Here is a 27,002-nt window from a genome sequence, read left to right on the forward strand (position 1 = left end):
GCAGAGGGAACAGGGAAGTTACCTGCTGGAAGCCTCAGAGATACTGTTTGACAGTTAGGAAAACGGAGGCCCTGAGAGGGTGAGATTTCCCTCCAGGTCTCCTGAATCGTGCATGAGGTGTTCTCATAGGCCTTGCATTTTTAACACTGTTCCCAGGTAGGAGAGCAATTCTGACTATAAGCCATCTCTGATGGTTTCTACAAGCTGACAGTTTTTACAAACCCATTCCAGTTGATGTGAGATAAATATCTCCCTCAAAAGCAGTTCAAAACTAGATTAGCAAAATTGAAAAGGCCTTTTGGACTCTGGGTTAGAGATAAGAACAGGCCAGGTGTGCCTCAGAATGGGTTATCGCTTGATGACTGAGCTGGAACATCCTTTCCTCTGGTGGGAGAGTATCCTCCACCTTAACCCTGCATCATTCACCAAGGGCCACACACCCCAACCCCTGGGCTGCCAGAGACCTGAGCTCGAGCCAGTGAGATCTGGATAGAGCCTGCTCCTCTTCTGACTCTCTGGGTGGCTGCGGACAAGTTCCTTACCTTTGCTGAGTCTCAGCTTTCTCATATATAAAATGGGGGTGGCAGTCACCCTCCTTGCAGGGGTTGTGGTGCTCCAGGAAATAACTTAGCTTCTCCCTCTCCTTGCCTGCCCCCTCTCCTGCGAGTTCATGGAGTGCAAAGGGTTCACCAAAGGACAGCCATTTCCTGTTTTCAAGAGGAAGTGATTAAAAAAAAAAAGAGGAAGTGATGGCACAAGTTAGGAGTTACCATGTGCTGGGCTGGGGCAGCCTCATGCTGCGGGTCAAGACCTTCCTGAGAAGGGGTTGGAGTCAAGGAAGCTGCAGTGTAACAGAGTGGAGGATCACTTGGGAACAACTCCCTCTTTGTCTTACCCGGAGGCCGGCAGTCAGGGTAGGGGCTAGAGAGTGGCTCAGGGCAGCTCAGGAATAACAAGGAATAAGCTCCTTCTGCAGCTACTTCCATCAGTGTCCCTGTCATTCAACACTGTCCTCCGCATCCATGCTGGGACCCTCAGGGACCGCTGAAGCTCCTGAGAGCTTCCAGATGAGCTGGTGAAAATCAGGCACCCAGTCCCCCGAGTGTCACTGCCCCATGCAAAATCTTCACCTGTCCAGCTGTCCCACCCTGCCATGCCAGCTCAGATCCCATTCCCTGAGATTCCCAAACGTCGTCAGCTCTCTGGTCAGGTAGTCAGGGTTCACTGATCATAAGGGACATGGATCCACCAGGGCTACATCAAATGATAAAAACAATTACATTTATTGGGTACTTACTATGTGCTAGCACAGGTCTAAGCCTCAGCTATCTATCCATTCATTTAATGCTCACATCCACCCTATAAATTGGTTACTATTATTTCCCTTGTTTTACATAAGAAAGTCAGGCATAGAGTAAGTAATTTACCCAGTGGCACACGATAGCAACTTATAAATTCATTAGTGTGAGAATAAGCAGGAAATTAAACCTGGCCAGAAGATGAAGACTGAAGGTCAGGAGCTGAGGTTGCCACTGGCTCTCAGTCTCATCTGTCCATCTTGGCTTCTCTCTGCCTCCTTTTTCCTTCTGTCTGTGTCTGGCCAACACGGCCACCCCCACCTCCTGTCCACAGTCCAGGTGCCCACCATCTCCTTACTCGTTCCTAATTTGGATAGAGAATCTGATTGGAGAGGCAGCCAGTGGTGTGCTGGTAAATGTTGAGCAACTGACTCTTTGAGGAATACGAGGCTGATCCAAATGAGGATTTATTGGCTTGTGAACAGGACAGAGCTGGGGTCAGGCCAGCTGCAGGGCTGGATAATGTGTCTCCAACTATCCACTTGGCTTTGTTCTGAGTCGGCTTCATCCCCGCTCCTTCCGCAGCAGCAGTAGCTCCAGCCTCACAGCCCCCAGCTACTCTGGACTGGGGACCAAGAAGTCCCCTTCACAGACATCTTCCCCATGGGGAGAGGGGGTCAGTGCTTCGATTGCCTTGGAGGGAAATGCAGGAAATCCCCCAGAGTTTATCAAGGCTGGCCCTGTACTAGCCTCACTGTGGGAAAGACAGAAAGTGACTCAGCCATGAATCACCGTGGGGCTCACCATTGGGAGCTCACTCCTCTGAGCCCTCATGGTCCTTGGCCACAAGTGATGGACACAGGGTGGGCCATCTCCCTTCCCCAAATCTGGGGGGCGGGGGAGGGGAGAGGAGCAGTGGAAAGGTGCCCCCCAGCCCCCCCCTCGCACAGAGCACACCACACACCGCCGCCACCCGGCTGCAGGTACAGTTTATTCTTCACAACAGAGAAATACAAAGAGCAGAGGGTTTGGAATTCCTTTGTTTCTTGCCCCCTTTAGTGTCTTCCCCCACATTCGACTTTTGTTTTGCTCCCCACCCCTTTTCTTAAATAGAATGCAAATTTCCTTCCTGAAGCGTTGAGGGGCACCTGCCCTCACCTCCCTGCCACCACGATGCAGACTGAGAAGCCAACACTCTTTTCTCTTTTTTAATAAGGTAACTAGTTCTAAATATGGTGGCCTGGAGGTCCCATAGAAAAAAGCAAAGGGGTGTTAACAGTATGTATAACAGCGTATTTACAGGGTAGTAACATGCGGACGAAAAGCTACAATACTGAGTATCAGACGACGCAAGTCAAACAAAGGGGTGGGGGCGGGGCAGAGAACCCCGTGGGAAAAGAAAGCCCAGGAGACGTTAAACTGGTAAATCAATGGCGAGTTAAGGCTTAAAAAGTGTATAAAAATAACACAGTTAATATTCAAAACGGAACTCCAGATACAGAATATATAGATGAGTTTCTGTCTAGTTTTCTTTTTTTCCCCCCAGGGGGATGTGGGGGGCCTCCCCAGGCTCTGTACATTGTTCCTATATACACGGACACGCATGGCTTTCAGATTGGGGTGTGTGTGTGGGGGCTGAGGGCAGGGTCTGCTCCTGGGGACCCTCCTCCCCGAGGGTCCCTTCCCTGCCGAGGGACCTGGGGCCTGGGCTGGGGAGTCCCCTCCATGGCAGGGAAGACAAAACCCCTCCTTGGGCACTGCCCCATCTGGAGGAAATTCTGGAGAGGGGGTCCTAGCCCCAGGCCCCCTCCCTCCCCATCCCCCTGCCCACAGTCTGGGATGGTGGGAGAGGTAGCCAATAGGTTTTCTGGCCAGCACCGAGGTAGACTGGGGTGGTCTTCAGGGCAGTGGGGGCACCAGGTCTTACCCAGCCCACCCCGACCCCATTTCCCTGGGCCTGCACCCAGCTCAGCCCAACGCACTGCACCCTTTGGTCCTGCGGACCTCCCGGCCTCTCGTTTGTCTCCTGAAGCCTGGGCAGCCCTGGTAGCTGCCACATTCCTCTGCTCAGTGATGCCCAGGGCGCAGCTCCAGAGGCTTGAGCTGAGCACCCAGGGGCGAGTGGGTCACTCCAGCTGCCTCCTGCCCCTCCCACCTGGGGGTCCCCTTTGCAGTCCAGAAACCCCGGCCTGAGCCTCCCCCTCAAGACCTGAGGCCATGGCAAGAGAAGGTCCCACGCTGCCCTCTGGTTCTCTGTGTCCATCTGTCCGGTTCTTTTAATTTCTCGGTCTTAGCAGCACCAACTTCTTGGCCAATAAATATCTTTTTTGTTATTTCCAAAACAAACTTAAAAAAAAAAAAAAACAGTGAAGCAAGTGAAGGGTGGGGAACAAAAGGAAAACCCAGCAGAGAGGTTCAAAGTGCTCTGAGATCGTCTTTGGATGCCACCAAAACAGTCTAGAATCTTGCAGTTGGCCTGGCCGCCCGCAGAGCTGGACCGGGCAGGGCTTCTGTGGCCCAGGCTTTCTGGAAGGTCAGGAAGGTCATGAGAGAGCTCAGCTGTTCCTGGAGGGCTCCTGGAGGGAGTCAGGGCCTGGTGCTGCCTGGGTCTGTCTGCCAGTGCGCAGGGAGGGGTGGTGCCTTGGGTCGGCTCAGATGAGGGAAATTCGCACCGGGATGCCGGGGGACTCCGTCCTCTGGGGCGAGTGATGGCTCACCAAGTGCTCCACCACCGTGTGTTTGGACATGTGCTTCATCAGGTAGGTCTCCTGTGGGCAGGGATGAGATTCAGAACATATAACCAACTGCTGGCAAGGGATGCAGGGGGAGCTGCAGTCCCCATAAGCGGCCACTAGAGGGCTCCTTGGTAGGTGGGCGGGCTAGTGGCGGGCATCCACATCCGTTCTAGGGACGCTGCACTGCTGCTGGCCGTGGGGGGGTGGCTCACTGACCAGGGTCCGAGCCTACAGTGTGCTGACTGGAGAGCCGGCAGGCACCAGGCTTGCGCATCAGCAGTGGAACTCCCTAGGGCCAGGGCAGCTGCCATTTTCCGCTGGCTGCAGTGAGTTTGCAGACCCCACCTCAGCCCGCCTGCCTAACGCAGCACAGCTGCCCCCATCTGGCTAATGCTCCCAATGAGGGCAAAGCATAGGTCCTGGTCCAGCCCAGCTCTGGTACTTCCTGGGCAAGTCACCTCACCCCTCCAAGCCTCAACTTCCTCCTCTGCAGGCAGGGATGGGGAAGGGACAACCTCAAAGGGTTGCTATGGTGATGTGGGTAAAGCTCTCAGCATGCAGTAGGGTTGAGGGGACCACTGGTTCCCTAGTCTCTACACTTCATTCCAGGTGGTGGTGGGAGCCCAGGCCTCTGTACCCGAGACCTCATCCTCCCTTGGGAAGAAACTAGGCCTGATCTGATTGGTGACTCTGGGAAGCATAAACTGGGCGTGCTCAGCTCATTCCTTGAGCATAGGCTCTGTTAAGTCTGACCTGGGGCACCCAAGACTGGGTGGGTGAGGTGGCCCCAGGCTCACCTGCAGGCCCACAGGCCCTCACACTAAGCTGCCAGGTGGTGCTCTGGTTCCCACCTGCCCCTCCTTGGCCTCATACCTCAGTCTGCTCGGAATCCGGGAGAGGAAGCCCTCAAGTGTATCAGACCACACCAGAGGGAAGCAATCAGCAAAATCCAAACCAGAAAACTGTTCTTCAATGAGTAAATTGCAAAGAAAAAAAAGGCAGTGGGGGTGGGGGACCAAGAGTTTAAAAGATAAAGTGATCCAGTGCAATGTAAGAATCTTACTTGGATCTTGATTAAAAAATAAAATGTGTAAGTAAATAAAATGATGGCATCCGTGAGAAAATTTTCCTATGAAAATTTTCAGCTGAAACAGTATGTCATCAGTTTTATTTCAAAACATAGGGATATGGATGAAGTAGGACTGGTTGATGCCAGGTTCTGGGGGCTGATTGGAACATGAGGAGTCACTATTCTAAAATGTTTCTTTTATGTATTAAAGGAGTTTAAAAGTCAATCCACTAAAATGTCTGTTTAAAAACCAAAGGTGATTATTCTTGTTCTGTGGAGTCCAGTCAGGCCCGGTTCAGGGAGGGGCCTCAGGCCACATGAGATCTGACAGCCCCTTCCCCACAGGAGTTCAGATTCCTTCTAAGAACCACAGCCATGAACGCTGGCAGCCCCTCCTCAGGGAGTGGACATGTGTAGGAGGGTGCAATCCACGTGCCCACCTCCAGACAAACTGAACTTTCAAAACTACCCTCCCCATGGCTTCCCACTTCACCTGGAAAAGCATCCAAACTCCCTAACAGGGCCCTGCAGCCTCATGGGACCTAATTTTCTTTCAGTTCATGGAACACACCATGTTTGTTCCACCTGGGGTGTTTGCATTCACCCTGCCCCTGCATGGAAAGTTCTTCCCCCTCCTCTCCTCCTCACCTGGCTAATCACCCTTTCAGGCCTCTTCTAAATGGTACTTCCTCAGACACCTACCCCGCCCTACCTCCCTTCCCCAACTAAACGTCCATCCCTGAGGCTGTAGCCCAAAACATGTGTTTCCTTTTTCCTTTATAGCAGTGGCTCAGAGGCGGTTTTGCCCCCCAGGGGACACTTGGGAAAGTCCGGAGGCATTTTTGGTTGTCACAACTTGGGGAGGGGCTGCTAGTAGGCAGAGGCCAAGGATGTTGCTAAACATCCTACAAAGCACGGGACAGCCCCCTCAGCAAAAGTGTCAACACAGGCCGAGGTTGAGAAACCCTCCTTAGATCAGTTACCACAGTTTGTCATTACATATTTATTTGTGTGGGTACTTGTTTATTATCTGTCTCCAGCAGTAGACTCCAACCTCCCTGGGGCAAAGAATATGTCTGTTTGATTCACCCTGAGTCTCAAGTGCCTGGCACAAGTGTTCAGTAAACAGTGAGTGAGTAGACTCGTGTTACCTAAGGTTTATCAGGCATAGACTCTGCCAGCCAACAGCCCTGCAACTGAGGAACTATTACCTCCTCCATTTTGCAGATGGAGACTCCGTGATCTCTGTCTAGGTATACATGGGAGTCAGTTACCCAGAATATTTGATTAGTCAGAAACACACACTCAAGTAACTCACCTGGACTCCCTCATCTTGGTCTGAAAAGCCCTTGTTTAGGGAGATTCCCACCCAGGGACAGCAGGCAGGCACCTTTCTGATGCCGTCTGGGTCTTTCCTGGGAGATGAGGGTGGCTCTGGGCCAGGTCACTGTGCCACCTTGTGGCCATGATGGGGGTTGCAGCCTCCCTAGTGAGGAAAGGTGCTTCTCCCTCCTTGGCTCTCACCAGGGTGCCAGGCCCCTCACCACTGCAGGGGAGAAACCACACCTTGGGAACCCAGGCTAAAGGCTGCCTGGAGGGAGCTCTGCCTGAGGTGCCCTAAAACAGAACTGGGGGGCAGAAGCCGTGGCTCTCCCACTCACTGTGATCTGGGGTGGGGAGGCACAGCCCCTCTCTGGGCCTCAGTTTCCTTTTCTGGGGAATGCGGAGAGTCAGTGCAGACCGGAGGCTGCCGGGGACAGGAGGCGGGCACTCACCGAGGTGTAGGCCCGCCCGCACATGCTGCAGCAATAGGCCTTGGCGTGCTTGATGGCGTGGGCGGAGAGGTGGATCTGCAGGGAGGCGGAGTCCGAGTAGGCCCGGTAGCAGTTGGGACACTTGTAGGGCTTGTCCTTGTTGTGCTGGCGCTGGTGAGACTGCGGGGAGCATAGCAGGGGGTCGGGAGGGGCTGGGCTCCCCCAGACCCACCCCATCCCCATGCTCCCCTTTGGGCAGGAGAGGGGCTGTGTGCGCCTGGCAGGTGGAGGTGGGCAGGCACTCACCTGGAGGTTGGAGAGCTGAGTGAAAGCCTTTTCGCAGCCAGGATGTGGGCACTTGTAGGGTCTGTCGCCTGTGTGGATTCTGCAACGGGCAGCCAGCTGTCAGGGTGAGCCCCTGGCAGATCCCCCAGGCCAGCTCCAGCCCCATGGCCCCTGGCTGGCCCGCACACACCTCTGGCCCCCAAGCCTGCCGAGGGAGCCCCAGCAAGAGCTGGGCCTTCAAAGGCCTTCCCTACTTTCTTCTCTGGCCTCCCACCTCCAGTCTGACCAGATCCTCCACGGTCCCTGCAGGTCCCCGCTGAACCAGCACAGACTCAGAAACCCGGCCCAGGACTCCCGATCATCACAGAGACATTCTGCCCCTTTTCTAAAAAAGCCAGCAGCAGACCACTCACTGAAAAGATTCATAGCTTGGCCAGGACCTTCCCTGCCCATCCTGCGTCTTTCTCAGAAGGAGACATCTCCCTCCAGTTGGCCTCAAATTTCTGTTTCCTGCCTCCTCCCCATGTCAGGCATATGTCCATGATGGCTACCTGGTCACCCCAGCTACTGAGAGAATGCTGGACAAGATGGCCCTGAAGGTCAGGCCCTCATGTCCTCCCTATGAGCCCCTGTGACCACCCTAACTCTACCACTTACTAGCTGGGTGACCTTGGTCAAATTACCAAGCCTCGGTTTCCACATCTGCAAAATGGGCAAAAAAAAAAAAAAAAGAGTCCCAACCCTGCTGGGCTTTGTGAATATTACATTAGATAATATGTGGAAGGGGCTTAACCAAGTCAGCCCTCCAAAAACACTTGCCAGTATTATTATTATTATTATTATTAATTCATTTAACAATTGTTACATCAAGTACCCATGCACCAGGCACCAACCTGGGTGCTTGGAACCTATTAGTGAACAAAACAGACAAACCCCATTGCCTCGTGGAGACAAACAACAAGCATGAAGTCAGTCAGTAAAGCACGTGTAGGAGGTGGTAAGTGCTAAGAGAGGAAACAGAGTAAGGTGAGGGGGTCATGAGAACCGGGACAGGGGGTGCGGTCTTAAATGGGGTGGTCAGAGTTCCCACTGAGAAGATGACTTGGGAGCAGTGACTTGAAGGCTGACAGCTGTTTTCTGTCAGCTGCTGCAGACTGTGTTGTCTACCAGCCAGATGAGGACAGAGGGGACGCAGAGAGGTGCCTACGTGGGCTGGGGAGTGGGGCACACACGGAGGCCAGGATGTCAGGCCTTCCCTGCTCTCCTAGGCTTGTCTTCAATCATCTGTTCCAGTGAATCTTGTGCCAAGCAGGTGGGTGATGAAATGCGGGCTGGACACGAACCTCTTTTGCCTAAGTTGCCGATGAGCATAAGGTGGAGGGAAAATTCAGCTCTGGCCATGCGGTCTGACTCCCCTGAAGCACCAGCCGGCCTCACTGCCTGGGTTTGCTCTGCCCAGGAACAGACTCATCAAACAAACAAAGGCCCGTCCAGCCAGGTCCCATGCTGGTCAGGCTGGGATAAAGTCCCTGCCATCAGTAAGCCCAGGACCGTGACTGATGGTCCAGATTCCTTAGTGTGTCATTCGAGGCCCTTCATGTGTGGTTTGGCCTCACCTCCCTGCTCCTGCACCCTGTGTCCTGGTCAGAGAAACATTTCTCGTCTGGCAACCGTGTCTGATTGATGCTTCTGCCCGCCACCCCTGTGCCCGGAGTATGTCCTCAGCAACGGGGCCGCCCCTCCTATGTCTCCCCTACTAGACAGGGAATCCCAAGGGCAGGGACAGCTCATCTCAGGTGCAAGGCCCAGGGCCCAGTCCAGAGGCTGCAAGGAGACTGGCCAGGTGGAGCTGGGCTGGCCCAGTTCTGAGGATCCCTGTTCTACCTGTACATTTGGGGGCATTACATGTTTGGGGACATAATCTCAGGCTACTGCATCCCGTCTCTACAATGGAAGGACCTTAAGGGTCACCTGGACCAGCTCCACCTATTGCAGAATCCCCTCCATTTTACCCAATCCTCGTTCCCCTCCAAGGCTGCAGAACTTGGTCAGCTAGGGGTCAGGTGGCAGAGGGGACCGAGGGACCACGGGACATGCACTGATTTGTTTCAAACCGCACGATGCCCACCTGAGTACTCACCTCCCATTGCTGCCCAAGCCACACCTCTCCCCGACCCCAAGGCTCCAGCCCCGCCGGCCTTCCTCTGGCCCCGCGAGCATGCACATCCCTTCTGACCCTGTCTGTCATCCACGGCTGCTCCTCTTCCAGGCACTTTTCCCTCAGCCAGCACCTGGCTACAACCCAGACAACCATTCTCAGTATGAAAGCCCCTTGATCAGGGTAGCTTTTCCTGACCCCCACACTAGGCCTGGCCCCTGCAGCTCACCCCTGAGCAGAAGTCTGTGTGTGGGCACGTACTGTGTCCACATCTGGTCACTGTTTTCTTGGCTGCTTCCCTCCTTAGTCTCATCCAGCACCATCATCCCAGGGCCTGGCACAGACTCAGCAGAAAGGACTCACTGAAAGAGGGCAGGGGAGTTCTTTCCCCCTGAAGTCCATCACTGACAACAGTAATATGCTCCACATAATCACCACTACCCATTCCTCAGGGGCATTTCACAAGTGTTTGTTGACTAACTGACTGATGGTCCTCCAGGGACTTCAGGTCCTTCCCTGGGGACCCAGCCAAGCCCTCCTGACCAGGGGACATCCCCTCTGGCCTCCTACCGGGACTCCCAGGCTCAACCTCTCCCCTCCTGACCTCCACCACTACAGCAGCGTAGGGAGCTGACCTTGTCACAGCCTGGCTTGGCACCCCCCACTTTTGCATCCCCCCTTTCCAGGGTGGAATCCAAATTCCCTACTCCATCATTCGAGGCCTAAAGCACCCTCCCCCCAACCACTGGTCTCCCCAGTGGAGCCTTGGGACATCTTACCAACCTCCCCACACACACGTGCACACATATCCCCAGCAAGCCTCTGAGCCTTTGCTTATGCCACTCCCCCTGCCAGGAACATTGTTCCCATCTCTCACCAGGGAGGTCTATGGATCCTTCAACACCCAATTCAAATGATCCTCCCCTACCTCCATCACATACTTCCCTCGTTCATGGAAATGTTCACATTCACCAGCCTCCCAGGTCATGGTGGGAGTTCCTTTGGCCCAGAGCCTACCTCTGACCACTGGTCTGTCATTATGCGTAGCACCCAGCACTGGGCTGGCTCAGAGGGGATTCAGGGAGACAAAGTTCCCACTGGTAAATGGCCTGTGGGCTCTTCAGCTCCTGAACTTCAAGTCAGGGCCAAGCCCTAAATTCCAACATCAGAACCCTCTCTCTGTAGGGCATCTTCCCACCAGGGGAGCGTCCAGCCCTGACTCCCACATCTGCAGTGACGGGGCCTCACCACCACCTCCAGGCATGGGCAACGCAGGGAAGTGGAGCTGAACTTGGTGCCCCTGGGCTGCTCCTTTACCCGCACGGCCCCAGCCCCACCCTGGGGCCCAAAGACTTGCCTTGCTCTCCTGCCTGGCACCCCGCCCCCACCTGAGCTTCCTCGGCAGCCTGACATCCCCAGCTCCAGCCTTCCTCAGAGGCACGGGCTGCTCGCTGGTGCTCTGGCTCGCACCTCACTTCTGCCTCCTTTTAGCAGGGTGGCCTTGGGCAAGTGACTTTGCCACCCTGAACCCCAGTTTCCCTGCCTCTAAAATGGGGACTGTAATAAGGATTATGTAACTGACATAAAGGGCATGCCGAAGATATTTTCACAGTGTTAGGGTTTGTTTGTTTGTTTGTTTTTGTTTGTTTGTTTTGGGGGGGATTGAAGTAATCAAGTTTTTAAAATTTATTTTTCAGTGGAGGTACCAGGGATTGAACCCAGGACCTCGTGCATGCTAGGCAAGAACTCCACCATTGAGCTATACCCTCCCCTCCACAGTGTTAGTTTTTAATACACTCTTGTCTATTTAAGATAAACAATTTATGAAAAACAACAAACGGGGAATTTATCTGATGTTTAAATAAAATTATTGAGGGTTCGTTAATTATCATTTATCTTTTATTTTCCAGGTAATAAACGGCACATTCTATCGAATGGCTTCAGTCATGCTGTGCTTCCTAACTGAAACGATGGGAGATACAGTGAAAGTTAACCTTCCCTGAGTTGGTTCCCTTTCCGTTGCATTTTTCACATTCATTTTCTCTTATTTAAGAAACAAATTCACACTGTGCAAGGACTTTATGGACACCTTGTATGTAATCACCTTACGCAGGGCCACACACTTGGGAGCTCTCTGATGGGGAATAGTTGTTGCTAAGATGTTATTACCACTTCCATCATCACACTCGAGAAAGCAGAATAACACCTGCCCCTATCACAATTATCCTCACACAGGTACACAACATCACAGCCAGGAGAAGAAAAACAAAGGCGCAAACCATTCTGCAGCCTGAGGAAGTAAAGAAACAAATCCAGAGTCACTGTGTCCAGCATATGCTCCCCAAACAGGAAAAACGCTGAGCCCCTCCCTATACCTCCCTGACTGCCTTGTAGAGCCACGCTACCCCTGACCCAGCATCACGACATCTACGGATACGTGATCTTATCCAGATGCTAACGGCACGAGACAACTGCTGTATATCATGAACAGACCTCAGGACAAATTCCTGTTATTTTCTCCTTAAATACATGTGGTCTTTATTATTTACCAGGCTGACCCTTCTGGAGTCTGGATTTCTGCAAACGCTGTGCAAACACCTGCTTTTCTTCACTTGTGGTGCCTTCTTTTGACAGATGGAGGTCCCATCAAGATGCTCCAGGGTCGCCAGGGCCATGCAATGATGTTACCTGCCCTGAAAATGCTCATTGTCACCTCCTGGGGGTTTCTGCTCATCCTGCTTCTAGACCGACATTTATTACATGATGGGGGCTGGTTCCGTTTTGGACATGACCTTCTTGTACCCCCTTATGACTGGCATGATGTTGGGAAGATGGATTTGATTAGATGTCTGACTATCTGGTTCCCTACTGAGGAGCACAAACCAGAAGAGAGTCTCCGTGGAATGGCAGGGCACAAGCGACCTGGAATCCGGTGGCTTCTTCATGTTTAGCTTCTTTTGCTTGTTTGTCTAAATGATTCTGGGACTTGAGGGCATTTGGGACACTCATCTCTTTGTCACTGGGTTAGGCTGCACTGGTTTAATTATATATGCCACCACGGGATGACTAATTTGTCTCTATATGTTGATAGGACCCTCTTATGTTGCTGGTTTGGTTTCCAACCACCATGAACTCAAATGACTCAAAAGAAAAAAAGACAGAGAGAGAAAAAATTGTGCCCTTAGGAACAGAATAGGATCCCTGGACAAGGGACATTCTGATAAAATACTCTCCCTCAGGGCCTATTAATTTCTTTTTGCCTGTTTGGTCATGGTCTTAAATACTATTTTTAAATAAACATCGATGTCTGAAAACACTCGGACTCACTAATTATTACTTGCTACTGTGTTTATTTCCTAGCAGACTGACGCTCACATGGTCTCCACCGCCAACTGTGTGCTACGGCCCTTCTCAAATCCAGGCCCCACGTTCAAAATAGTAAGATGTCAAGGTATCCTTTACAGCCAAATGCTCTTGGAGTTTCCCTGGCCACTGGGCAAAGCCAGAGATTTGCTCCCCCGCTTTATAAAAGCTCCCAATGAGGGCATATTTGGTATTCTCCACATTTTTAATTAGCCAAGCACTAGAGTGAGAGCTGTCCTATGAAGTTTCCAGTATAAGAAAGCTGGCAAATCCAAAGAAGAGACGCTCCATCTCCCTGAGTTAACTTGATGTGTGTGTGTGTGTAATTATATACAATTTATGTAAATAGAATATAGAGTAATATCATATATAATACATAATTGTGTATGATACATGTGTGTGTGTGTACTTCTTAAGATAGAGGAAAAAACCCAACAATTTCTTTTCATGTAGAGGCTGGCACCACAAGTATCCACGACAAATGTCTTTAAAAAGATTTTTTTTTCCCTAGATTTAACTACACTTACTAGCGCCAATCATAAAATATGCTTTATGAGATCAATTAAAAGGCTGTGACGATGGGTCAATGCCTTTGCTGCATAGAATACGCTCTGAATCTGAAAAATTGATCATGCGTTATACCTGGATGGAGGACTCCATTCTCCTCCATTCTGAATGTGTTGATTACATAATAAATGGACCAGAGTCGTTTAGTCTTATTAACAGGTCTTATTCCCCAGCTCACACCTGTGCTTCAGGTCAGGGACTGAATCTTCTGAAAGAAACATCATGAGATGAGCCTCAGTGGAGGACTGTACCACCGCACTGGCTCTCCATACTTCGGGGAAGAGACAGAGAGGCACAGGCTCCCACGTGGACCCATCACCGTGACCCGACACTGCCCAAGACCAAGGCAGGATCCGAGAGTCTTGGGTACAGAAGCAGACAATTTTGCAAAACAGACTAACTAGCCAAGAAACAGGAATTATGGCCTAGAACTGGATGAAAGTGATTTCAGTGTGGTTAATGTTCTATTTTCTAATGGGCATATGAGGAAACCTTTTTGTTTTCTTTGATCTATCTCTAAGCCTCAATTTAGGAGGCTATATTTGAACAAACTGGAGTGGAATATTCCTTAAATGTGCCTTGCTCCACCTAACCCTTCACAATTCAGGGGACGGGCGGGGCTGGAGGGGGGGTGGTCTATAAAAATTAGATATATCTAATGAATTAGCAAGGAAATTTAAAGATAATAGTTTCATTGTTTAAAACATGTAATTGGCCTGGTCTATAAAACCACTCAGAACAATTGCTAAAAAAAATTATCCCAAGTGCCTTTACTGAGACCTTGTCTTTTTCATGACCATTAGTTTCTGTAAATAGGTTCACTAAGAAATCTGTCCTCTCTTCTAACAAGTTATAATCTAGTAAATCAAATTTGTAACCATGACCATGCCAGAAATGTCACATTTAAAAACAAATTTCATTTCATTAGGCATGACAAGCCTGATAATAAGAAACAAGGCCTGGACTTCGTAAGTGGGAATGCAGCCTCCCCTGGCTCCCAGGAAACTCGACTGAATCCACTGCATGGCTTGTGGAATCCCTGCCTTTAAGATTATGGAAAAAGCCATTCCTGCCAGCCCAGAAACACTGACCAATGTGGGGAGTCTCCAAGAGGAGAGGGTACTTTAGACAGGAACTTAGATCTTAGATGCTTTACAAAGTCTCCTGGCAGAAGTTAACTCTCAAACCTTGGGGTCACATACTCAAATTTTAATAACCATACAACCAGGAGGACTTTGTTTATTGATTTGCACCCCGTGACATATACCTGTGTACGGAAACTAGCCAAACTTCAAAAACATAAATTAATGGCAAAATTAGAAAGCTTCCAAAACACACCAGTGTAGTCAAGCCCACATCTCAGGGGGCATGGGAACAAGAAAAGCAGACGTGCTGTGTCCTGCTGCCCTCCTGATGTTTGTTTCTTACTATCAAACCCACTCATCACACCCCCAAGTCAGAGAAACAGACAAAACATCTCACACCCTGGGATGAAGCATATGAAGCTGATGGAGAGAAACGAATAAATAACCACAACAACAGAACAGAAACCCTCTGTCTAGCATTCATCCCCCAAAGAGAACACCTTGAGCGCTTCCTGTGCGTTGCAACCTCCCCAGCAAGAACAATTTCACCTCCGACTCTCACAATGCCAATACTGGGAGGCACACAGCCACGCTTATGGATATGATAACCACCAGGTGAGAAAACCGCTGTGTTTCTTCCCCTCTGAAGAGATGAACTGTAATTTTGGTAACCTTTAGTTTATTTCTTTAAATACCTATGGTATTTTTATTTGGCAAGCCAGCCTTTCTGATGTCTGCATTCCCCTGCAAAAACTTCTCTTTCCTTAAAGCATGGCTCTCTGAATCTCCCTTTCACACATTTGACTAGACTGTACACCCTAAGAGGGCAGGAATTTGTGTCTGTTTTGTTCACTGACGTATTCCCAAGCACCCAGGGGCATGTCTGGCACATAGGAGAGGCTCTGTAAATACCTGTTAAATGGATGAATCATCTGCCTTATAAAAGCTAGTTCTATTTATTCCACAAATATTAAACAAATGCCTCAATGCTCATTACATGCCACCCACTGGGGATGTGGAAATGGAGGAGACTCAGCCCTTGCCTTCAAGAGCTCCCGATATATTGGGGGTGGTGGGCAAATAACCAGGGAAGCCAAAGACAGTCTACTACTGCTGGGATGGGGAAAGCCAGGGCCTGTGCAACCAGCTCAGGGGGACCCAGGAGGACTTCCTGGAGGAAGCTGGACTGAGGGATGGAAAGGAGAGGGCCAGAGAAACAGGGTAAAGGAGGGGGAGGGTTTTTAGGTAAAGGCAACAGCACATGCAAAAACCTACAGATAAAAAACAGTGGAAAGGGCAGTGCAGTCGTGAGAGCCGAGGCCAGTGAGGTCCCCAGAGGCCACATCATAAAAGGCCTCAAATGCCAAGCAAAGGAATTTGGTCTTGACCCTGAGGGCAACAGGCACCTAGAGGAGTCCTTGCCCCTCCGTGCACCTGGTCCGGGCCCCAGGCGCAGGTGCTGAGCTGCAACCGGCTGCAGTAGGGCGGCAGCAGGCAGGCCACTCACCTGGTGTGCTGTTGGAGGTGGGAGAGCTGTCGGAAGGACTTATCACAGTAGGAGCAGTGGTAGGGCTTGACGCCCAAGTGGATGCGCAGGTGCTGGGCCAGGTAGGAGGCGTTGGCAAAGGACTTGGAGCAGTGCGGGCACTTGTGGGGCTTGGCCTCTGTGTGTGACTTGGAGTGGATCTGCATCTCTGACTTGGTGAAAAAGGTCAGCGGGCACACTTTACACCTGTGGGCAAGAGGCAGGTTCACACCTGGGAAGACCCGCCCATCCCACGCCTGCGCAGCTCAGGGGAGACCTTCTACATCAGAGAGACCCTACACCAGGGACAGAGCCTTCCTTTGAGTGTCTGGGAGCATGGGCCCCCTGAGAAAAATAGAGGGCAGGCTCCCAACCCACACACCCTCCATTCTGGAAAGCTTTCCAGATGATTCAAACCTTGAGGGGTAAGAACACTGCTTGAAGAGAAGAGGAAATGGGCTCTCACAATCCCAGGCTGGGGTGGGGGCTGCTGCAGCCAGAGACCACCTCTGAAGGGGATGTGGGTGAGGCTGGCCGGGAGACCACATCCCTCCAGACCTCAGCCCCCACTCTCAGCCTCTGGGGCTCCTCTTCCCAGTCCCCTACTGCTGGGCTCCTGCAGCAGCCCTGGGCACTGGCCTCTGCCCCAAGCCCACCTGGACCCCCCTCCCACCGAGAACCCCACCTGTATGTCTTGCCCTCCTTGGCAGTCTCGCCCGAGGCCAGGATGGGGTAAGGGACTACGAGGACAGGCGGCCCCCCTGGGTTCTCCGCCTTGATCTTTTTTCGGCCGCGCTCGGACTTGGGGGGGCCAAGCAGGCCGTGGCCCTGGATTGTCTTGATGGAGTCCAGGAGGGGGGGGCTGGTGATCCCTGAGATGAGGGTGGGGGACGAGGCGATGAGGCGGCTCTGGCTGGTGGTGGTGGGTGTGGACGGGGTGCTGGTACCCGTGCCTGCGCTCGACTCAGACGTGCTCACAGCCGGGGTCCGGGAGGAGAGCCCCAGACCTGCGAAGACATGGGGGTAGGGGATGGGGTGAGGGGAAGCTGCAGAGGCCGGCTCAGCCCCCGCCACCCCGCTGTGTGACTTTGGCACCTCACCAGCTTTTCTGAGCCTCCCTTTCCCTCTGTAAATTACTACTCAGGGTTGTAACTAAATGAGAGCTTGTGGATGTGTGAGATGCCTTAGATACCTAGGGCCTAAACTGAGTTAGAAGGAAGGAGCACTTTAAAACTCATTCAAACAAAAATATCAAACAAAAAACTGAGGCACAAAGATGTTCACTATTGTGTTATTTATAATAGCAGAAATTAGAGGCAATTGAAATATGCACTATTAGGGAAGGGGTACAATAAATTGCTATCAATCTTCTCTACTGAACATTAATTGCTCATTAAAAAGGAGATTATGTTCATAAAAAAAAGAAAATGTTAAGGCACAGAAAAATAAGTAGGAGAGGGAGATGCCCCAAAATGTGATATGGGTGATAGAATTAAGAGTAATTTTTTAAAAAATTTAAGGGCTTAATTGTATTTTCTGATTCTTTGACAATGAACTTTTTTCTTTTTTTTTTTTAACTTCCGCAGTAAAAAGTTATTCTTTTAAAAATGAGGGGTCTTGAAACATTTACAACATCAGGTTGAATAGACAAAAAGATGAAAATGGTATCTATTACGTGGTTAAACTGCTTTAAAAAAAAAAAACATAAAATTTTGTGCACTAAAAAGATAATATCCAGAGTTGGCACAAGTATCTTTTGTGTGTCATACATGCTGGTGGAAGGCTTCTCAACGTTAATGAAAGAGGTTTGGCAACGGCCATTAAAATTTTAAATGTACATAACTTTTGATGAAGCAAGTCTAATTGTAGAAATCTCCCATAAAGAGATATTTGCACATGAGCACAAAGATCATCCATACAAAACCGTGATCAAACAAAACTGGACACAACCTGCTTGTCCTCAGCACGGGCTTTGTAAAGAGATGTGTGCTATCTTCAATACAGAGGAATGGGAAGCCACGGAAATAAGACAGGTGTCGTGCAGTGACAGAGAAACGTGCTATCAGGTCAAAAAGCAAATCACAGACAGAATGAACCCCTCTGTTTAAAATCCAAACTACATACGTATATACAGACAGTAAATGTGTGTGAAAACATAGGAATAGATCTGAGAAGAGACACCCCAAACTAAATTGTGTGTAAATTATGGTTCTCTCTAGGGAGGGAGGAGAATTTGTTGGTAAAAAGAGAGTTTCATACTTTGATTCTCTGCTTCCATATTATTTAAATTTTTTACCTGGTGAATTCATCCATTTTTTACATCTGTGATTAAAGGATAAAATAAAATAAATTATAGAGAAGACATGAAAATGCTAACAATAGCAGGACTAGGGCAAATTTTTTTCTCTTTCACCCTGTCTGCAATTTCTAAATGTTTTATAATGCTGTGAATTCCCTTTATAATTAAAAAGAATGCACTAAATATATTTATGATAGAATGGTGAGCAGGAAAAAACGGTTAAAGTCATGGGTACAGCCCTACCACAAGCTCAGCAAAACACACACATATTAAAAATAAAAAAGATACAAAAGGAAGGAAATGGACTAAAAGTCTCTCTAAGCTACTGGGTTACAAGCTGGGGATTATGAGTGATTTTTTTTCTTAGTTTCTCTTTTTTTCCCCAAATTTCCCTTAATATGCTTATATTACTTTTTTAATATAACTTTTATAATGAAAAATAAATTTAATAAAATCATAAGAAAGAAACGTGCAGAGTGTGGCTGGGGCCTCACCAGGGGGAGGCTCACTGGGCTCCATAATTCTTGGGTATCTCTGCGAGGGAGGAGGGAGAGGGGGAGAGAGGCAGGGGGGTCTGGCTGGCAGCAGGGTGAGCTGGGGAGGAACAAAAGCCCAGCCACAGTGGCCTCCCAGAAAGCCTGTCCGCCAGGTTCTGAGGTGGGCACCAGGCAGCCCAGCCCCAGGACCCTGCCCAGGATGTGCCCCCTGCCCCCAGCCTCAACCTATCCAAGACTGGGTTCACATGGTTCCCTCACCCCACTCCTCCTCCTACACGATTCCATCTCACAGGCAGTGCCTGGGAGTCTCCCTTGCCTCCTCCCGCTCCTTACCCCTACATCCAGCCCAGCACCCAGCCCTGTCCACTCTTCCTCCTCGACATACCTCACACCTGTCCCCTTCTCTCCATCTCCACTGCCACTGCCTTGTCCAGGCCACCACCCTCTCCTGCAGCTCTCCCAGCCCCCATGCTTGTCTCCCACCAAGACAGCCTCCACCCAGCAGCCAGACCCAGCTTTCTAACCCAAATCTGAGCATTTCTCTCGCCTCCTTAAAAACCTTCCGCGGCTCCCACTGCCCGGGGGGTAAAGCCAAACTGCATGGGTGGCCCACAGGACCCTTCACAATTCTGGTGCCTGCTTCCTCTCCAGCCTGGGCTGAACCAGGTAGAGCAAAGGGTTCCCACTTGGGCTCTGGAACCACGCTGCCTGCCTCTGCCTCTTACTGGCTGTGAAACTGTGCCCTGGTTTGCTCATCTGTTGAGTGGAGATGTTAGGGTGAACCACACAAAACTGCTATCTTTGTAAGGCAACCTAACGCTCACAGTAGTCACGGCACAGAAGGGCTGGGAGTAATGCCACGACTACTGTATATGTTATACATACGTATACACATGCTCACCTGGAGTTAGCTGCCACATTATCATCATCATCTTTCCATCCTCCCCAATTGGACACTGTCCTGCTCTTGCTTTCTACACACATATTTGCTTCGCACATGCTACTTCCTCCTCCATTTCTCTTGTCAGCCGCCAACCCTTCCTCACATATGGACTCCTCCAACAAAGTCTTCCCTCACGCCCCACGACACAAGTCTGGTTAGGGTTCTCCTCTGGATTCCTAAAGCTCTCTACGTGGATTGGCTTCCCTGGCGAGTCCTCCTGCGGGCAGTGACCCGCTCCAGCCCTATCTGGTCCACTTAGTGGGGCAGGTCATCCTGGTACAGGTGGCTGTGACTAGCCGGATCTGAGATCCCCCCAGGTTTTTCGCTCCGAGCCCCTCCACCCACCTTCCCGAGTCCCAGGCTATCCTGGCCACGCCCCTCCCAGGTAGTCTCCGCCCAGACCCGCCGTACCTGTGACCGTGCTGGTGGCCGGCCGCGCATGCAGCGCCACGTCAGGCTGCGGCACTGCCTGCGGGTGCAGGCCTGGCACCTGCTGCAGCTTGGGCAGCGACATGACGGCCTGGCTGCTCTCCGCCGGCGCGGGCGGCACTAGCAGCGGCTGCTGCGATGAGGCCGACGTGGGCGGCAGGTGAGGCGGCCGGATCTTCTCTGCCATCAGCTGCTCCTTTATCTTGTTAATCAGGACCAGGTTGTCCAGCTGTGGACAGGAGAGGAGAGGGACTAAGGGGGCTTGGGTCACGCCCGGCCCCGGCCCCGGGCCACCAGGCCACCCGCAAGGAGACCCTCGCCCCGCAGGCCGCAGCCAAAGCCCAGGGGCAAAGCAAAGCAGCTCCAAGAGGGGGAAGGCGCCGGTGGGGCGATGCTCGGTCTTACCTGGCTGGGCATGGTGGGAGGAGGGGGCCAGAAGTACGGGTTGTTAAATCGAGGCTCGGCCATCCTGCGGGGAGAGAGCGACTGTCACAGGGAAGAGGGCCCTCCCCACCGGCCTGGGGCGAGCTCCCATCAGCAACGCCCACTCAAGTCTGGGCCAGTGTCTGGGATCCCTGCCCCCGTGGGACCCTCACCCCGCAGCAGAGCAGGCCTCCTACCAGGCCAGAGTACCACATCTCCAGGCTGCAAAGTCTGGAATTCTCCCTCAGTGGGCCCCAGAGAACAAAGGTCATATCCAGAACAGAGCACTCCCAGCTCCCCCATCACTGTGATGCTGGCAGACCAATCCCTACTTCACAGAAGGGCCCTCGGTTCCACAGCCAACCCCATGGACCAGGGATTCTACACAGAAGCCTGCTGTCCAGAGACAAACTGAGGAGTCCTGGGGCAACTTTGTAAATGGCCACAGAGCAGAGGCAACTGCCCCTCCCTGATACCTGCCCTCTGACCTATAGCCCCTTTGGAACACAGAGGGCAACTTGGGTCATCAGATACAGCCTTTCTGAGGGGCAATTTGGCAGGATGATTTACGGAGAGCCAGGGATTACAGTTTTCCCCTTTGACCCAAGAAATTGTACCTCTGGAAAGTCATCCTCAAGAAATAAGCATGGCCATGTACATTTTCCCTAGAAGGATGTGTCAGAACGCTGTGCTTAAGGAGGGGGTTGAGGAGGCCTGAGGCTAGGTTCTTCAGTAGAAGCATGTGACAATGTGTCTGGTGGCCCTCACCGCTGACAAGTCCCGGTGCAGTTAGGCCTTTTCAACCAGGGCAGTACGAAGGGTGGGCCTTAAAGCTCTTTGTCTTCCAGAGGGTTTGAGTCTTCCCGCAACCCTAGAGTAAGTCAAGAAGTGACTTACAGGGACCATGCTGGCCACAGCTATTCCATTAAGTCTCACTCCCTATCAAACTTCTTTTATTTCTCTCTCTTACAGAAATTACTAAATGCCTACTGATATTGGTTGCTTAAACGGAACTGTTTCTTTGGACAGGCAAGGCTGAAATGAAGTGCCTTTAACCTCTTTTCCTGGCCCTACAAGCTGGAGAAGCTCTTACTGGAACTGTAGGCAGAGGGTTTCAGGAGAAGACCCTCAATATGGATACCATTTAATCTCAATACTTTATAAGAATGATCTTTTATATGAATTATCTCTTGTGATCTTTACTTGAGAAGTAGGTACAGGAGGTATTACCCCATTTTATAGGTGAAGAAACTGAGGCTTGGAGAGAGGGGAAGAGACCTGTCCAAGACCACAGGGCTAGGGTGCCAGAGTCAAGACTAGAAATCAGATTTGCTCAAGCTGGTTCCTCCCGGGAAATTTTCTTTGCCAACCTCAGTCCTTGGTGGAATAATTATCCACATGCAAATAACTCAATACCTGTATGCAAAAATCCTTGTCTCTCACTCCCAGACTAGGGGCCGGTTTGGGTCTGAGTCTGGCCAGGCTGGGGATCAGAAGAGCCTCCTCTGGAGTGGCTGGGGCAGCTGTAAGAGCCCTTCTGCTCCTGCCACCCGCAGACACCAAGCTGCCCTTCCCTTTGCCCAGCCAACCCTGCCCATCCCTCACAGCCCAATACCAGAAGCACTTCCTGCCTGGAGTTCTCCCTGACGGCTCCAGATCCCTGGACTGGGACTTCTCCTTTCTCAGAAAGACCTCAACACAGTAACAGTGAGGAGGCTGCCATTTACCAAGTGCCAGGCTCCCTGACACTGAAAGGCAGGTACTCTCATCATCCTCATTTCACAACTGAGAAAACTGAAGTTCAGAGAGATGGAGTGACTTGGTCAAGGTCACACAGCAAGTAAGCAGAGAGCTGAGATTCCCACTCTAAGCTGCCGACTCCCAAGTCCAGCTCATCAGTCTTAGCTGTTCAGGGAATGACAAGGCATCCTGACTGTAGGATTGTGACTATGCCTTAGGATGGCACGGCCACAGCCCCACAGGCTCATCCAGCAGCCTCACACCTGTCCCTCTCCTGCTGTCGCCCGCTGAGGAAAACATGAAGGGGGTCTGAGCTGTAAAGCTCCTGGGTGAGAAGGCACCAGGGCTGAGGGAGAGGGGAGCTGGGGAGCCTCAGAGAAGCCTGGGAATTGGATACACCTGTCTGGTTCATTGTGGCCTCCCCGGCACCCAGGCCCAGAGGAGACCAGCAGCATGAGTTGTGTGACAGAATGAATAAATGACGGCATAAATAATCAGAAATATTTTAAAGGCATCCCACACAATTATCCAACACTGCTGACAGTGTGCAAAGCCCTCTGTACCCAGCAGCATTCTCACCAGAGCCCTAGGAAGCAGGGAACATCTTCACGCCCATTTCACAGAGGAAAAAGTGAGGGTACCAGGAGGGCAGCACTCTGCTGCTGGCTGCACAGACAGGGAAACAGGAGGGAGCACTGTGCTGCAGTATAGGGCACTGGCTCTGAGTCTGTTTTCCTCATCTGTAAAATGGGATTGAAACAGGCTGTTCTGCCTCATTCCTGCCCTGGCCCAAGACTGCCCACTATACCCGACTGTTCCTCAGACAGTTCTGGGGGAGCTGCCCTCTCCACCTCCTCTTCAATTCAATGCCAAGTTTAGGCTTTCCAAAGCTCCACCCTGGTCAGGGAGGTAGGAGGTCCTACAGCTGGGATCGAGCATCCTCTCTGCCACTTCTCAGGCCTCTTGTCAGTCAGGGACCACCCCTAACCCTGGCTAGGGAAGGGTGCAGAGGGGAGAGGCCTGGGTCATGGAATCCGATTGGCACAGCCTCTGCTTCATTGTTCTGTGTCCATCTCTGGCTGAGCTTAAGTAACTTCACGATTTGGTGGGTGACCCAGGCCCTGGTGCACATCTGTGTGTTAGTGCAGGGAAGGCAGGTGGTAGGGTGAGCACTAGCTGAGCCCTTACTGAGCACATGGCTGGGGGCACATCAAGAGGATCTCATGTGAGCCCCACAACAAGCCTGCGAGGCGTGAGTGTGCACCCGGGCAGCTGGGGGACCCGCATGACATGGTGGGAAGGAGGCCAGGGCCGGCCTCAGCTGCTCTGACCTTGTCTTGAGGGAGAGATTTTAAGCGGGAGAGAGACGGGTCAGATGTACATTTAGGACAGGTTGACAAGGCAGAAGGGCAGCTGTGAAGGAATGAAAGTATAAAGCAGGTTTGGGAGAGTGAGCAGCCACCCACTGGCACCAAGGGGAGAGCTGGGGAGTGATGAGGTGGTGAGAGACAGAGGCCAGTCGGCAGGGTCCTGAATGCCGAGCTAGGGGTTGGGATGAAATGCTGGCAGTGAGAAGGCATCAGAGTGTGCTGGGCGGGGGAACAATGAAGCAAAGAGGACTGAGGTCAGAGGGAGAAGCTGGGGCAAAGGAGCCAGGTGGGCTGGGGCTGAGTGTCCATGCCGGACAGGCAGAGGAGACACGCTGGGGGTCGGGCAGGACATGCAAACTGGGCTTTAAGCCCCACACAGAAGCCAAGACTCTGTGCTGTGAGTCCCGAGACACATAGCCCTGATCCTTACAGTGGGGCCAGTAAGCTGTCATTTTGTTCTTCTTGCTCTAAAAGGTGAAAAAAGTTAGATGGGTCAATGAATGAAACACCTAGAGCTGCCTCTGAAAACAGCACCCCGCTGGCAGTCAGCCAGTCTGCCCATCTGCCCATCCACCCGTTCTGGATCCATCCTCTGGGCCACAGTGAGGACCAGTGCCGGGGAACTGAAGGCCAATAGAAGAACCCTGCCCCAAGAAGAAGAAGCAGACATGGGACCCATAAGCTTCTGCATAAAAGAACTTTTGCCTATGAGACTCGTCACACGCCATCAGGAACCTCCATGCAGTCAAAGCCGACAGGCCACCTTCCAGTTACCTCCCTGACTGCTCGTGGGCTGCGCGGACTCAGCCGGCCTGAGCTGGACTTGGTGTTCCAGTAAGATGTAAGACGTGTGCTCCTCTAGCCATCCCCAGCTCGGAGCCAGGCATCCCCATCTGCCTGGATGCTCCTGCCACAGACACTGATCCACAATATGTCCCCTCCCTGCCCTCCTAGCTCAGACCCTCCCCCAGTCATATCCTCGGGATTCTATTTCCAAAATCACTCTCAAATCCACTCAATCCTCTACACAAGTCCTAGCTACTATCACCTCACCTGGACCATGGAACGGCCTACTTTATTTGGAGCCCAGTGCACATAGGTTCAAATCTTGGCTCCAACTCAACAGCTGTGTGACCTTGGGCAAGTCACTTGCTCCTATTCCCCAAGTAAGGGATGAGCAGCCCAGAGCCCAGAATGGAAAGAAAGGATCAGGGAGGACTTCCCAGCAGCGGAGGTGATGCGTGCTTTGGGTCTTAAAGGATGAGTGGGAGTTGGCCAGGCAAAGGAAGAGTGGGGAGCATTCCTGGCAGAAGCAGCAGCCTGAGCAAAGGCCTCGAGGTGAGAAGCCACATGATGTGTGAAGGGAGCCATAGCAATCGGTGTGGACTGGGAGACAGGACATGAGGCCGGAGCCATCAGCCTGGGCCACACCTAGAAAGGCGGGTCCTGAATCCGAGGCCTGGGGTCTGGACTTGAAGCAGTGGGTGATGGGACAGCATCTGTGGTTTAAAAGACCCCTCTGACTGCTAAGTGTAGGAGGGAGAGGAGAAGTCAGGAGAGGAGGCAATGGGAGGATACAGGTTGAAGGCCCCCAGGGAATGGAACGGAGGTAAAAGGCAGGGCCTACTCTGGGCCAGGGAGGAGAGTGACCAAGGCCTGGCTATTTGGTTAGAGCTGGAGGACAAGCAAGCTGGCAGGTTGCCCCCCAACGGTGTGGCACAGACAAACAGAGTCACAGGAACATGCAGACAGACAGCACCAAACTCCAACACATGGGACACAAACCTGTGGTCCCAAACTTGGACAAATGGGGACACAGCAACTCCCGTAAACAGGACCCCACAGCCACCAGGACAGAGTGACAGGGGATACTGTTACAGGAGGGTGAGTACACACAGCCCCCAGGCAGACCAGGAGGGAGGCAGCAAGGGGCACTTGGGGAAGTTGGGATGAACACAATGCCTTGGTCCCCCAAAGAACAAACCCCTCGACAGATTTCAACCTGGAATCACAGGCTCCTTACCTAGAGTGTCCTTTCCCACTTGGTGAACTTCTACTCATCCTTCAAGACCCAGCTCAAGTGTTCCCTCTTCTACGGAGCTTTCCCTGAACCCCCAGTCAGTCACTTCCTCTGTGTTCCCAACAGCACCTTGTATATGGGAATAATAACAATAATAATAATAAAATGGCAGCTACTGTTGATTTCAACGCCTACTATATGCCAGGCACTGTACTGAGTATGTTATATGCATCATGTCACTGAATATTCCCAATGACCCTGTGAGATGTGCGTTATACAGAAGAGGAAACTGCAGCTCAGAGAGGTCGACCAACTTGCCCAAAGTCACACAGCTAGCAAATAACGGGAGTTAGGACACCACCCAGATCTGGTGCAACCCCACAGAGCTGATCACACCCTGGAGCAGTTATGTGTCCCTGGGAAACTTCCCCACTAGACTGTGAGCTCTTCACAGGCAGAGTTGGTGCTCATTACCTCTGCCATTCCACTGTCTTGTCCAAGGTGGCCTCAGAAATTCTTTGGAGAATGAAAAAGTACAATAATATCGACTACCTTTTCCTGAACACTTACAATAGGCCAGGAATGGTATCAGGGCATTTTATAGAAATTATTTTACTGTTGCAATAGACGCATAATACACATGAGGAAACTGAGGTCCAGAGAGGTTAAGTAACTTGCCTGAGGTCACAGAACTGAGTCTGGATTTGAAACCAGGTCTGTCCATCACCCTTTCCCACCCTCCTGAGGCCAGCCTAGTGAGCTCCACATGGGGGTACAGGGGGTAGGGACACTGAGGAAGGGGCCCTGCCACCTGGGAAGGTTCAGGCCTAGACAAACAAAGAGAATGGGCAGCCCAAGGTGGAATGTGATCAGCCTTGCCCACTATAAGGTGGAGGGTGCAGTGAAGCAACGTTTGTCCCACCCACTCCCATTCCCCCACCAGCCCAGAAACATTAAAAAATGAGATTTGCCCAGACCCCATGGCCACAGGGGAACGAGCTTCCAACAAAGCAAGTGGGAGAGAGCAGGACCCAAAACTGTCCGATACTATGATTACAAGGAGGCAAAAATAAAAACCTGCGTCAGAAAAAGCAAGCTGCAGGGAACCACGCCCAGAGGGAGGCTGGGAGTACTGGGGGAGGCAGCTGGAGCTGATCTGGTTTTTTGTCTTTGTTTCTCTGATTTCCAGATACTCTGCAATGTTGTTGTTGCTTTTATAATGAAAACAATAAATTTATTCTTGAAAAAAAGGAGAGAGAGGAAGAAGTTATTGCTAGCCAAGGGGGTGGGGGTAACAGATGGAAGGTCTGGAGGTTGGGAGGAGCAAGGGGAAGTCAGGGTCAGTGATGGCAGGCACTCGACTCACCACTGCATGCCATGCCTCGCACAGACCCCATCTCCCAGACCTGGGAGGGTCATGGCAGATGTCACTAAGGGCTATC

General features: G+C 51.6%; 1 protein-coding gene and 1 pseudogene across 2 annotated transcripts in view; both read right to left on the reverse strand.

The window, feature by feature from the left end:
• Positions 1-2,270: 2,270 nt before the first annotated feature.
• Positions 2,271-3,421, reverse strand: LOC105066794 (uncharacterized; annotated as a pseudogene).
• The window catches only part of ZNF362 (zinc finger protein 362), a 36,509-nt gene continuing 11,777 nt past the window's right edge, over positions 2,271-27,002 (reverse strand). The window contains exons 2-9 of one of the 2 annotated variants that reach the window (XM_074376908.1): positions 25,564-25,689; positions 20,413-20,476; positions 19,990-20,236; positions 16,525-16,846; positions 15,822-16,046; positions 7,163-7,241; positions 6,878-7,036; positions 2,271-4,066 (exon numbers count right to left, since the gene is read on the reverse strand). In XM_074376908.1, the coding sequence (XP_074233009.1) occupies positions 3,950-4,066; positions 6,878-7,036; positions 7,163-7,241; positions 15,822-16,046; positions 16,525-16,846; positions 19,990-20,236; positions 20,413-20,476; positions 25,564-25,601 (1,251 nt within the window). In that variant the 5' untranslated portion in view covers positions 25,602-25,689 and the 3' untranslated portion in view covers positions 2,271-3,949. The remainder of the gene's footprint in view (positions 4,067-6,877; positions 7,037-7,162; positions 7,242-15,821; positions 16,047-16,524; positions 16,847-19,989; positions 20,237-20,412; positions 20,477-25,563; positions 25,690-27,002) is intronic. The other variant, XM_074376909.1, reaches the window with a different exon arrangement.

This window comes from Camelus bactrianus, chromosome 13, assembly GCF_048773025.1.
Source record: "Camelus bactrianus isolate YW-2024 breed Bactrian camel chromosome 13, ASM4877302v1, whole genome shotgun sequence".
NCBI classification, from domain to species: domain Eukaryota; kingdom Metazoa; phylum Chordata; class Mammalia; order Artiodactyla; family Camelidae; genus Camelus; species Camelus bactrianus.